We start from the raw sequence: 13,576 nt of genomic DNA on the forward strand, positions 1-13,576 counted from the left end.
AATTACAGCTCTATACCTACTAATGTCGATCCGGGTTCCGGCATATGAAAGGTTAATAAACATGTTGGGTAAAGTTCCAAAGATATATTTTGTTTATCAGGTTTCTCCGGAGAGTATATGGAGCCAGGCGAGTTCGTGTCGCGCGAATGGTCGCGCACGCGCACCCACTCCGCCACCTCGTGCCCCGCGCCCTGCAACAGGTCAGAGTCCTCCGCCGGCCACGGCCACGCTCACGCACACTCACACTGCCACCCGCCCTGCCACCGTCTGTCCCGCCTCCCTCTCCCCGGACCCTAGCCCTTATCCAGAGTTTCTCCTCGCTAAACAGTCTTCCAGCTTTAAAAAATCCTCAGAGAGGCTCGAGTATGAGCTGTCGCAGTCTAATATATACTCGACCTGCCCCTCTACACGGTCTAGCCGATCGGGCGGGTCGCTCCTCATCGAGGAAGTGGACGATGGCTTGCGCGCCAGACTAGTATGGCGTCGCAGTGCTAGCTGCCGTAACCTACGCGACTTTAGCTTCGACGACGCTGGCCGTGCGAAACGCAGAGCAAATAAACAGACACGAGACACTCGTAGCATGTTTGCCGATTTAGATTCTTACTATCCGGTAGGAGACCGTTGTGTAGATTCGCCTATCACGCGGTACGACGACGCTCGTACATTAGCTTTTATTCTCGGAAATCAAAGTTCTATAGAATTACAGAGGGAAATGATAGGTAGAACTTATTCCTCTAGTTTTCCAGGGGCGACTAGTGAGCCTAGGTTGGATTTACCAACGTTTGTTCGCAGTGGGTCTCAGGATGATATTTCACATGACAGTTACGAATTGATTGAAAGATCCGACGATGAGTGCTCAGAGAACCGCCATTACGCGAGAGTGCTGCCTCGTTCCGTGGCGCACACTCGTTCATGCTCTTTGGATTCAGGTAACGACCTTCCTTCAGACGATGAATCACTGTCTCACCTATCTGAAGTCGATGACCAGGACATGAATATTAACTTGAACAGCGTTAAGTACAAAAGTGACAATGATCTACCGCTTGATCCATTCCTTCTAGATGATCCGCGAATTTTGCCCCGGGAAAAACTTTCCGTTCGATCTGATGGCTGCTTTTATAAAGAAATAAAGAGAGCTCTTGGTTCCAGAGCTTCGAGCCAAGAATCTAAAAGTGACTTTGGTGAAAAAATATCTAAAAGTAGCGCAGAGTCAAGCAAAAAATCTCGAGATAGTGTATATCACACTGACAGCAAGAAGTCGCGTGAAACTTTGAAGAGTAAAAGTTCTGATAGATCGGGCTCGAGGACATCGAGTCAAGATTCGAAGTCTGACTACTACGACTGTAAAAAGAACTTATACGATACTGAAAATGATGTCAATATCAGAAGGCGTAGTGTCACTAGTATACAGAATGCATACATAGATCCTTTTGAACCTATATCGCCATCGTCTAGTCCTGACTCTAATAAAGATTTTTATGATACTCAATCTACTTTTATCGAAATGGAAAAACTAGAGTATAGGGATAAGATTCTTTTCGACAAATCGCATGAAGACTTAATCGCAAACTTGTCAGATGCTCCCAATTTTTATCACATCCCTACCCCGTACTCTACGTTTCCGAGTAATAACAAACACCGAGAACATAGTCCTATGCATTCTGCAAGTCTTCAGAATGTGGAATTAGATCAGTACATTCATTATTCGGATGTGAGTCCTCCTAAAAAGACGGACGATTTCTCGACAGAAGAAGAAGATATGCCTCCTCAAACTACTCATATATGGCCTGAAAAAATTGTTGGCCTGGACACTGAAGTCGATAGTAGTCGAGCGTCAAAAATACAGAGCTACCAGCGTCGCCGGTCCTCTGAAACTGTATTTAGCTTCGATAAAGAGAAAATAGAGTCATTGACTAGTTCACTTAGTAAAGATTCAACCACTTCGCACCTTGTAAAGGAATCATCCAATGAATCTGATGTAAATGTACGTATACTGCCCGCTATGGATAGTATTGAATATGCGAAAAATAAAGCTAAAACTGCCTCAATTCAACCGGGAACTTCGTCTATCTTGCAATCTGAGTTTGATAAATCCATGCGGGGAAGAGTTTACACGCACATGGTAAGGAAAGAAAATTTAAAAGAAGAACTTATGGCTAAAACGCATTTTGACGAATACAATCCTAAATTGATCCTTGAAACTAGTTCAAGCAGCCGTTTGGCAGATACCTCTATCCCATATACGCATCCAACTGTAGAACGGACTAAAAGTGATCCAAATAGCCTCGCTAATAGGCCTAGGTTTAGTAGTGTAAACTCTCGAAGACATGTTTTGATGCACCAGAAATCTATTGATTTAACTCCTGCTGAATCTAGCGACGAAGATTATATATTCCGTCAAATACCAAGCGCTCCACCCATTGCAACAAAGCGCTCCCATTTCGAACTGCCCTCGAGAATCCCAGATCATGGACGTCCACCATTTGATTTGCCAAAAAATTATTTTAAAGAATTTGACGCCTTTAAAGCTGGTTTTAAAGACAACAAAAAAATTCCTGATGATGGTTACGACATACCATATGTACTACATAAAAGACATGTTATGAACGGAACAGCTCCGTCTCCATTAGAAGACAAGAGACAACCTCCTGATATTATAATGCTGCCGCCGCAAAATGGACGTCACATTCTTAATGCGCATTCTAGATGCAAGTACCACGACCATCCTAAGTCACCACGTTCACCGAAATCACCAAAATCACCGAAGTCTCCGAAATCGCCAAAGTCTCCAAAGTCTCCCAAATCCCCTAAATCTTCAAAATCGCCTAGAAACAGCGTTCAAGTCGATCACGCATCAAAATTTTTAGAAGTAGAGAATCGAGACTTTTTGTTTACTCAAAATATTGACTTGTCCAAGGTAGACCCAGTTACATTAGAAGTAGATAAGAGTGGGCAACTGCAGCATCTGCCAAGTCCTAAAAGGGATATATCTAAACATTTGGATCCGGCACTTCTAGAAACTTTAAACTCAAAGTTGAGTCAAATCGAAAGTGATTCTGCTACTAGTTCGAAAACTGACAGTATACGGCAGGAAACACAATATTCTCATGATATTAAGTTTGCAATTAATGGCCGTAATGTTCAACAGCCTCCTATTTGTAAAGACCCTAAACCGATGTCAGCAGCTGAAAAACTACGCGCGGATATTAAATCGAAATCAGATAAACTACCATCTAAAAGAGGTCAAAAAGCTCGAGGAACTGGAAAAAAAGGAAGCTGTTGTAAAATAAAAGGTAAAACTAATAACAAAATAAGGATTACTTCCTTCTCCTCTGACGATGAAAGTGTTGACTCGGATGATGTGTTTGGTACAACTGAAGCGGCACCTAAGCTTGAATTTTCACCACCGCAATCCCGTAAAGATCTCGAACCAATCTTACAGCTTGAGTATGATAAAATTACTTCAGGTGCTTGGCATAGAGGCCAAACAATGAGCTCTACTGAAATTGAAGGTTCCCCACCTCAGTGTAGGAGATTAGTTGAACTAGAGGCAAAGTACAATCCTCAAATACTTGAGAGTATTTCCGGAAATGCTACAGAGTTACGAAGGATTTCTGAACGGTCAATTTCAATTCCTAGTTCTGAGGACGATATAGCTATTAAAACTCCAGAAGTTAAGCAACTCAGCAAAGAAAGTTCTACCTGGGAATATAATGAAAATATCCCATCGCCAATATTAGAAAGTACTGAATTTCTGAAAAGTGACGACGAACATTTAGCTGACATGGAAATCCAAAAAGTGACAGGAATACTTACGCCGTCCGAGGAAAAGAACGATCTTACAAAAGAATCTAAAAAAGACTCAAATAGACTTGATATCAAAAAGAGTTTACGCGATGAATTGATTTCCCCTATGCTTCGTAAAACCGGCGGCACTCCGATTTTATTTGCTCATGCTAGGTTGAATCTATCCGAAGGTTCGGTTTTTACTTTACAGCGTCAAAAAGCTACACAAGATTCTCCAACTGTTAGCCGTAGAGCTAAGAGTTTAGATACACCTGTTATACAGCTGCATAGATTGCCACCTATGAATGCATTTTCGTCTAAAGATGATACGGTTGAAGACATAAACGAAGAAGGAGAAATATTGGAAGAAAAACCTCTAATTGATGATAAAAATCAGAAAATGTATGCAAAAATAGGCGATAACATAAGTAAAATTGAGGAAGTTGAAGAAGATCAGCCATCTGAGACTCCAAAAGATTTAAAATCCATAGTAATTGATACTGAAGAGCTTCAGTTATTGGACGATTTGGTCGAACAACGTCGCCCACGATCATTCAAGAGAAGGTATGATATGACTAAATTGAAATCGCAAATAAAGTCTCCTAACCGATCACCGTTAAGTAGGTCGCCTTTGTCTAGGTCACCTTTATCAAAATCTCCATCGAGGTCTCCGACATCTTCATTAAATTCACCCAGAGGCAGCATAAGAAAGTTATCAGATTTAAGTGAAGATCAAATAGTTCCAGATATAGAAAGAATCAAAAGAAAAGAAAAGAAGAAATTGACTTTAAAATCTCGTCCCGATGAAAAGCAGAAAAACAGCAATAAATTAAATAAAGGTGGATCTCTTGACACCAATGCCACTAAAGTTAAGGCATTACAAACTCAAAAGTCACTGCCATCATCTTTAAAGGAACGTCCAGATTTTCTTACAGTACCTCCTCTAGATATGGTACGAGCTAAAAGTCAAGAATTGGAACAAATGTCTAAGAAAACAATGAAAGAGAAGTCAAAATCGTTGGAGAAAATGGAAGTGAGACGTGGAAGTAGCAAGGAAAGGACCAAGTCGCAAGAAGAAAGCGATACAGAAATAGCAAAACGTAAGGAAAAGCAACAAATGTTATTCGAAGCAGCTCTGAAGCAAACAAAAACACTCATCAGCCCTGTAAAAGACACGATGCCAGCATTTCCTCCTCCTGAAGATAAAATCTTGGTTAAAACGGAGGGAGATAAAATTATAATAGAAACTAAAATCAGTAGCAAGGCTGAAGATCATGTTTTTATTGCTAAATCCCCGAAAAAACTAGATAACAAACTGAGTGGGAAAATTAGCCGCAGTTTTGAAGATCCAAAGTCATCGAAGGCTAGTAGTAAGATGAACAAGAGCATGGATGACAAATCCAGCCAATCGCTAGAAGATAAATTTGATGATATTGAGGATTTACAAAAGTCACCGAAAACTTTATCCAAAAAACAAGAAATAAAGCAACAAATTGAAGGCAAAGTTGTTTATCAAAAAATTCAATCTAGTATAAAATCAAAGAGCTTAGAACGTAAAGTTGATGTCCATATTGATTCTAAATTAAAATCTAAAAGTCTCGACAGAAATTATGTTACGCCTCCAATCATACCCGAGTTGTTACCTACAGCTGTAGATCGATACTTTAAACAGGAAGTTGTTAAAGTAGACGTTCATCCTACCGTAAAAGAGGAAGACACTGAGGATAAATATGCGAAAATTGTATCTCCGTCACATAGTTACACAGATAAATCAGGTGATTCCTCAATTGAATGGGTAACTAACTCGACTAATACTGTTTTAGAAAATGATACTCAGACGGTAATAATGGAACGTAGAAAAATAGATATATACAATAAACAAAGACAAACTGAATTGCATGGAAGTAAAAGTAATCAAAATGTCCAAAGCTTACTTGCCTCCGACAGGAAGCCTGAAGTAGCGCGATTAACAAGCGAAGAAGAATCTCTTACTGAAGTAAGTGAATTAAAGCTGTTCGATGAAAGTCACGTGTTGGGAATTTCTTTGCCTTACATAGATGCTGATAGTTCTTCTGATCAAGACCAAGCTTCGAAGAAAGACCTTGATACGAAATTTTCTCGAGGTAGAAGTGATGAGGCTAATTCCTGGGGAGGTATGGATTATGATGGCTTCACAGAGTCAACAGAGTTACCGTTGTCGGATACGACCGTTATGAAAAGAAGCAAAAAAGGTTTAGACACGCAAGGTACTTTTGATGAATCCTCTGCAAGTTTAGTAGAGTTTTTACGTCAAGAATCACAAATTTTGTCTGAATCTGACACAGATAAGGGTATTATGGCGAGTAAAGATAAACCAAAATCCATTGATTTACCATCTAAATGGAAAAATAAAAACAAAATCATCGTAACACCTCCCCAAGAAAACAGTCCTACGTTGGAAAATATACCCTTTATTGACTCAAATACCTCAAAATCCACAAAAAAACCTGAATCTGGAGAACATACTGGCAGCTCAGGGAGTACAAATGAGGTATCACCAACAGACCAAAAGGTTTTACTAACAGCGAAATCGAGACGTAGTGAACTGTTGAAATTAAGCGCTGAACGGTCTCGCAGCTCAGAGTCCACTAGTTGGACGAGCATAGAAAAGGATGTTAGCCCTTCTAGTGCTAACATGAAAGGTAGCTCCATAGACGATGAGTCCAGCGTAAGTTGTTCTATTGCTAGGCCATTAGGCATATCTCAAGATATAGAGAAATTAAACAAAAAAGATAGAGAGTGCCTCGAAGAACTTAAGCAGTCAATGGAGTATGGAGAAGAACATCTAGTTTCACAATCTATCTTATCAAGCGAACATTCAAAATCAAATTCTAAATCTCCTTCCCCCATTCCTGAATTAAATCGCATTGAGAGTCCCCGAAGTCCATCAAAATTCAGTACTAGGAAATCACCTACACCCACACTAGAAAAACAAGGACCAGTGGATTCACAGAAAGCTCCGACTGATTCAGATTCCAGTTCGGAATCTGTTGATAAAACTGTTGAACAGCTTTCAAGACCTAATGTGAGAAAAAGTGGCTTAGATAAAATAGGCAAATGTGTTATTGAAGAATCTGAATCTAGTCAATCAGCTGCATCTAAAGATGTTAAAAAAGATTTACCACGAACAATAAAGAAAACGAAAATTGCAATCACTATATCTCAAGAAGACCAAAACACAACTATTGATTTTGATGATGATGGAAATGTTATTACTTCCTCGTCTTTCGAAAAAGAACTTATGAAGAAGAGGGCTCTTAAAGATACTGACCAAAAAAGTTCATCTAAATCAAGTATGGATACAACTACTACCACATCTAAAGGTTCCCTAAGTGTAGATGATTCCTCTTCGAGAAGAAAAGGACGCCTTGACGAGCAAAAAAGTTCCTCTAAATCGAGCATGGATTCTAGAGGTTCACTAAGTGTTGAATCCAGGGGATCTTTTGAAACTACTGAATCAACTTCAGGTTCTTTAGGTGAAGCGTATAGGCGTGGCGAAGAATTAAAGCCAACATGGAGGCCATTCTTTGGGGCTTCAGGGAGTGAAAATAGTACAAGTATAGAAGAAGCGTGGATACCACAAGATCATGAAGGTTATGAAAGCTTGACATTAAATAAAGAAGTCTTTGAATTTAATAGCCAACGGTCGGTCGATGACTTTCAAACATTTTCCAAGAATGCGCCTTCAGCAAATTCTTCCGAATCGTTAGAAGTGGCAGGGGACAGGGGTGGGTTTTTTGAAACTGACTTTGCAGATGACCTTAACGATTTTCCTGTTAACTTTTTATACCCAGCTACGTCGTCTACAGCAACCGACGTTGTTATTGGTTATGGACAAAACTTTGGTCGCACTTTGTCTAGAATATCTGAACGTAGCACAGCTTCAGAAAAGACGAGTGCAGATGAAGATTCGACCAAGGCTTGTTCAAGATCTGAAAGTATTAATGAAGAGTCTTTGAATTCTAGTGACCATCAAGCTAGTCTCAGTTCGGACCCACCTAGTAACGCTAATGTAGCTTATATTTCGGATACGGATAGAAGAACTTCCGCTGAGATGCCTGATATACCAATAGATCAGGGCAAAATAAGTGAAATGTATTCAGAATCTAAAAAAGACATAGACAAGAAAACTAAGACCTCAAGTAATCAGGAATCCAAAGTCTTCCATGAAGACTTTCAAAAAATTAGCACGGACACTCGCACGACTCCATTAAAACAATATCCCCCTAGTGAAAGTCAAGACTCTGACGACTGGCCGTTACCTGAACTTCCACCTCAAGCGTCTAAAGTACCAGACGTTAATAGTACCAGAAGATCGAGTGATTATGATCAATGGCCCTCTCCGCCTTCAAGTTTATTAGAGACTCCAATTGTAGAAAAAGTCCATATATATTATATGAGTAACGAGCCCGAACAAGCTATGAAGGTCACTATTCAGCCTGAAAGTTCTAAAGGAAATATGCAAGGTTCTGATGATGATAGTGATACGCTAAACAATGATGAAGATTATGAAAAGGATGGCCAAGATGTAAAATCCGTGAAACAGGCACAGAAAAAAGGAGGTGGAAATGTAATCAAAAGTAGTAAAATGATACCTTACGAACAGTCTGGATACATGGTTGAACCGTTAGAAAAAGAAGACGAGACTGCGTGCTTAAACAAGGGCGTGGTGCCCAATTACGATCAGTCATGCTTAAGCGGAACGATTAGTAAAGCTTCTTGTCTTATTGGTGACATGGGTTCATGTTGTTCTCGCACTGAACATAAATCTGTTGGCGTTAGGAGCAGTTTGGAAGACAAAGTTATTATTAGTCAGCCATTGAAATCACCTACTACTGATAGTCCCATTTTCGAGGATGACCCCTTGTTCGCTGATGACGTCTTCGGGGGTGATAGTAAATCACTATCGCCAGATTTAGAAAAAGGATTTTCTCAGGTCGGAACACCAAAGTATTCATGTGGTTCTAATAATTCAGATACTTCGATAGATGATCTTCTGTCTCAGACTAATGCTGATGATACTGTACGCGCGATGACTAAATTGAGTACTGGTAGCTCGAGCACATGCAAACGTTGTAGCCACAGCAGTCATTCAGAAGAAGAAACAAGTTCATTTGGCACCGATCTGGATGGCACTGTCAAAATTGGCTTACCTCAGAAAAAATGTACTCATAGTTCGCATTCGGAAGACACCTCTATTTGTTTAAGCATTTCTGAGTGGTCTACCGGAACAAATACAGTTCGCCAGTATGCTAATCTTTCTGCATCTGAAAGCATCTCGGCCATTTCAGTGCCGAAAAGCGACAAATCCGATAATGTCGTTGTTAAAGTACATTCTTCTTCCCTTGCAAGTAAGATATCGGATCAAAAAGTCAAAATTGGATCACAAGCAGATCAAGGTTCTAAAAGCAGTAGTTTAGATAAAAGTACTGAAAATATTAAGTATGATAAACTATGCAGTTCAGAAACTACTATATCTAGAAAAGGAATTGATAGTAGCTCTGGAACCAAAAGTGATAGCACCTTAACACTAGCTCAGTCTATTTCTGATTGGTCCGCTAGCACAAGTCACACATTAATAGCTACTGCCCGAGAAGATCAACTAGAAGTCGAAGATACCAAATCAGATGATACAATAAAAAAAGAAGCTGTTTTGTCATTAGATGATAAGCAGGAAACTGAAGAAAATTATTCAAAGAAAACATCAATAACCAAAGAACCTTCAAATCTCATGCCTGTGCTGCGATTAACCGCAAATTACGCTAGCAAAACTGACAAGTCTTCGTCAATTAGCTATAGTGATAAATCTGATAAATCAAGCTCCAGTTCTCTGAGCAGTCTCCAAAAAAATCCTGATGCAGTGCTTCGATTCGAACAAAGACTAAAAGGCATAGCAAACGTTAAAGAGGATAATCATGAAAGATACCAAAAGGCTCCACCTAAAAGTTTGAGCTGTGAAGAGCAAACTTCCCGCTATACGAAAACCACTCTACGTTGCCAAAGCGAGGACAGTGGGTTTAAAACATTTTTTGTAGGACCTCAACCTGAGTTGGACATCGATATACCGTCTCAGTTATACAGCCAAGAAGAAAAGCACAGTGAACGTTATCAAAGCCAAGAATTTTCCAACATTATTCGAGAAGATATAGGTAATCAATTTATGCGCTCTGATTATAAACCTTTAGCCAAACATGCCAGCTATGACGATAAAACATTATCAAAGAATCAAATAAAAGAATATAAAATATCTCAACAATATCGCACCAAGCCTAAAAGTTGGTCTTTTCATGAACATTACTTAACTTCCTCCGAACTGCCTGTTATAGCTGTACCAGAAATACCATCCGTGCATCGGGATTTATACGATAAAAAACCCGGAGAACGATCTGGGAAAACCCCTTTGTCTCGGTGCTCGCCTTATTATTCTAGCAGCCTTAGTTCGGAGTCTCCTCCAATACAGCCTATAAAAGCCCCCGTCAAAAAATCTTTGTTGGCACGGAATATATCTCTCAAAAGTCCTCCTAGTGGGAACGATACTGACAGCTCATTGGACGTCATTAGAGATCCAAGAGAGCGAATGAAAACATTTAGAAGAAAAAAACAGGTTACGGGCACACGAAAGAGACAGGAAAAAATTCAAGACGTGTTAGAAGAAGATTCTACCAAGAGCCAGTGTTCTTCTGAAAGTGATAAGCCACAAGGCACGAAATATTTGGCCGTAGAAGAAACGCTACGTCGCATGGAGAGTTCGGAATGCTCCGATAGTTATATTCCAGAAGTCGAATCAGGGTCTTCTGAAATATCAAAAGCTGATTCTAAAAACTATGACATTGCTGAGCCCGTAAGTTATTCAGAAGATGATGAACAAGGCGATTATAGGCAGTATAAAAATTCGCCTTACGATACACAACCGTTTCCCATTAATATTACTCCAGTGCAATTTCAAGGATTTGGGTCTTCTGCTGATGAAGACGAGATGGGATTTCCGCGGTTTGATAGGTTGGGTCGTCTGAGACATCCTTATTTGGATTCTCAAGAACCATCGTATGTGCCAGAAGATAGTCCTCCCCGGCTATCTTATTCAAATAAAAGTAGTCGTCAGTCATCTTTAAAGAAATCTAAATCGTCTAGTGTGTTCAGACAATCCGACGAAAAATCTCTTGGAGAATCATCTGGGCAGGTTCAATCTCGGACGTCGTTTTTTGCAGAACAAAGCGACAGAGAAGATTCGGACGATTACGCTTACCCAGTGGATACTATTAAAAGAGCTCCAAAGATATCTAAATCAAGCAGTTACCTTTTTGCACGTGGAGATTCGATGGTTTATTCCGATTCAGAGTTGCCTCAGGATAAAGATGAATATGAACGATATAGGGGTAGTCCTTATCCTGAGCAATACGATGACATTGGTATGTATCAAACCCAAGATTGTTACCCGCAATATGAACATGAGCTGCGTGAGGTTGGCGAATCTGGCCAGGAACATTACTCGAGAGATCTGGATCAACGGTTCAGTCTTAATAACGTCGAAAGATTTTATTCTAGTCATTACGTTGACTCTCAGGCATCCAGTGACAGCCCTGAACAAAAATTTGACGTTTCTACACTCCCTCCGCCTCTATGTTCTGAAGATGAAAACGATTAAAATGTAACAAAATCCTTAGATCTAATTGGTCTGTTATTCTAATTCGTTGATATCATTCAATATACGTGAATGTTACGTATTTACTCTGCGTTTTAAAGGGTTTTAATCTAATTAACACGATTGTTATAGATATTGATATATATATACATATTAAACATATATAATAGGGTAATTTATTATATTATTTGTTAAACAGAAAACTATAAAATTGTTAGGCCGTGTATCGTTGCTCGCGTTGCGTCTTACCGTCCGGCTCACCGTAGTTTGTGTAACTATGATGTGGTTAATATCACAACAGTACGGCTACCATCAGTTTGTCACTGACATAAACGCCGTCGAGAACGTAATTTACTTTCTATACATCTCGCTCGCACTCGCATATTAGTGCAAACGGGATGTATAGAAAGTAAATTACGTTCTCGACGGCGTTTATGTCAGTGACAAACTGATGGTAACCGTACAGCAGTCTGTTTCTAGTCGCCTAGCTTGTTTCTACTTACATCGAGATCGTAGCTACGCACAGCCAGCTTTTAACATCTGTTTGACCTGATGGTTGCTACTGAACTTATTGAAATGTGCAATAACATGAAAAATATAAATAGTAGTAGTCGCGTGCAGCAAGACAAGTTTGAGTAGTTTGACACAGGACATATGTTTATATGCGGTTGACCGGGCGGTACGCCGCATAGAGCATATGTACCCTAGCCAGTAGTCCCAATACCTAATTACCTATAGACTAATTTGATAACACAGATTATTTTTAACCACACCAGCTCGTAAAGATACTCTTTTATATTCAAAAACTGATATAAAGTTTCATTTTATCTACAAGAGAGTGACAATTTTTTTGTGGTTTCCTCATGTTGGCTGATAGAATTGACTTTGAATGATAAATATTTAATAGCGTTGATTTGTAATGTTTTAGAGTAAGTGTTTTCCTGGCGTCGGTGTGGTAAAAAAAATCCTGTGCTACATTCGGTAGCGAAGTTTGTGTTACCCTCGTGTCTTGAAACCCACGAAACACTCAAGATTCCACTTATCGATCCACTAACCTACGCTCGTGGTTCAGTTTTGGAATCTTTCGCTTGCTCGGGTAGCAATATTAGCATGGTGGGTTACACAACAACTTTGCCCCCTTTGTAAAAACTTAATCTAATCTTTGTTTCTGTATCTCTGATATTCTACACCAACTTCGCGTACAGTTTAGGGCTGTATAATTCCTTAAATAGTGCTGGGCTACAAGCGACACTAACTGCAAAACATGTCTTGAAACTATGTGATTAGCAGCTCAGGGGACCAATTATTGAATTTTGAGCGCTCGATTTCATCAATCGAAAATTTATGGAAACCGGCGAAAAGCTTTTTATGAAATACAAGCTATTTATGAAATAGATATTGGGAATCTAGTTGGGAACCACTCGTTCTCAATTCTATTAGTAGAATTTAAATGCCTAGTAGTGGAAATAGTATTGTACGAAATACACGAAATCGAGTTTTCGAAATTCAAAAATTGGCTCCCTGTGCAATTAGTTTTACTACTATGCTTTGATGGAGGTTTTTACTTTTCTTGTAATTCTTTGATCGAAACCCATCGTATATTATATCTTACCGTAGTGAAGAAGTTGATAACTCGAGATATAAAATTGAAGAAATTTTAACCTAAAGTAATTATATTTTAAGTTAAAATTTCTTCAATTTTATATCTCGAGTTAAAAACTTCTTCCCGCCGTTTACCGATATAACCATATTATTAATTAACAATGGCTTCAATCGAAATTTGTTTGTTAAGTCAGGTAACTTAGGCGTTAGGTGCCTTGCTAAGTAGTCAATATGATATGACGTCGACACAGTTTAAGTTTATTATGCTCCGAATATTAATATGCGTATGTATCACTAATATTTCAACAAATCAGCGAACTATGTTGCCTGTCGATTTTAAACGGAACACATCACATTATTTGTTGGCTTATAGTTCTTAATATCGGAGATGTAGAAACAGAAATTACGGTTTATGAAACAATGTGTAATATACAGTTAGTATCAATAGAAGCGGATGAAGCAACGCGCCAAAAGTATCTGCCTACCTCTAATATGATTTTCCAAATA

At 39.2% G+C, this 13,576-nt stretch overlaps 1 protein-coding gene across 8 annotated transcripts in view; it reads left to right on the forward strand.

Annotated features, from left to right (window-relative positions):
* Nucleotides 1-13,576, forward strand: part of LOC134804688 (FERM, ARHGEF and pleckstrin domain-containing protein 1) — a 91,354-nt gene that overhangs the window by 33,930 nt on the left and 43,848 nt on the right. For 4 of the 8 annotated variants that reach the window (XM_063777803.1, XM_063777805.1, XM_063777804.1 and 1 more), the window contains one exon: nt 101-11,553. In XM_063777803.1, the coding sequence (XP_063633873.1) occupies nt 101-11,470 (11,370 nt within the window). In that variant the 3' untranslated portion in view covers nt 11,471-11,553. Of the gene's footprint in view, nt 1-100; nt 11,554-13,576 lie in introns of those variants that run through there. The other 4 variants (XM_063777807.1, XM_063777811.1, XM_063777808.1 and 1 more) reach the window with 2 other exon arrangements.

Source organism: Cydia splendana, chromosome Z (assembly GCF_910591565.1).
Source record: "Cydia splendana chromosome Z, ilCydSple1.2, whole genome shotgun sequence".
Taxonomy (NCBI): Eukaryota; Metazoa; Arthropoda; class Insecta; order Lepidoptera; family Tortricidae; genus Cydia; species Cydia splendana.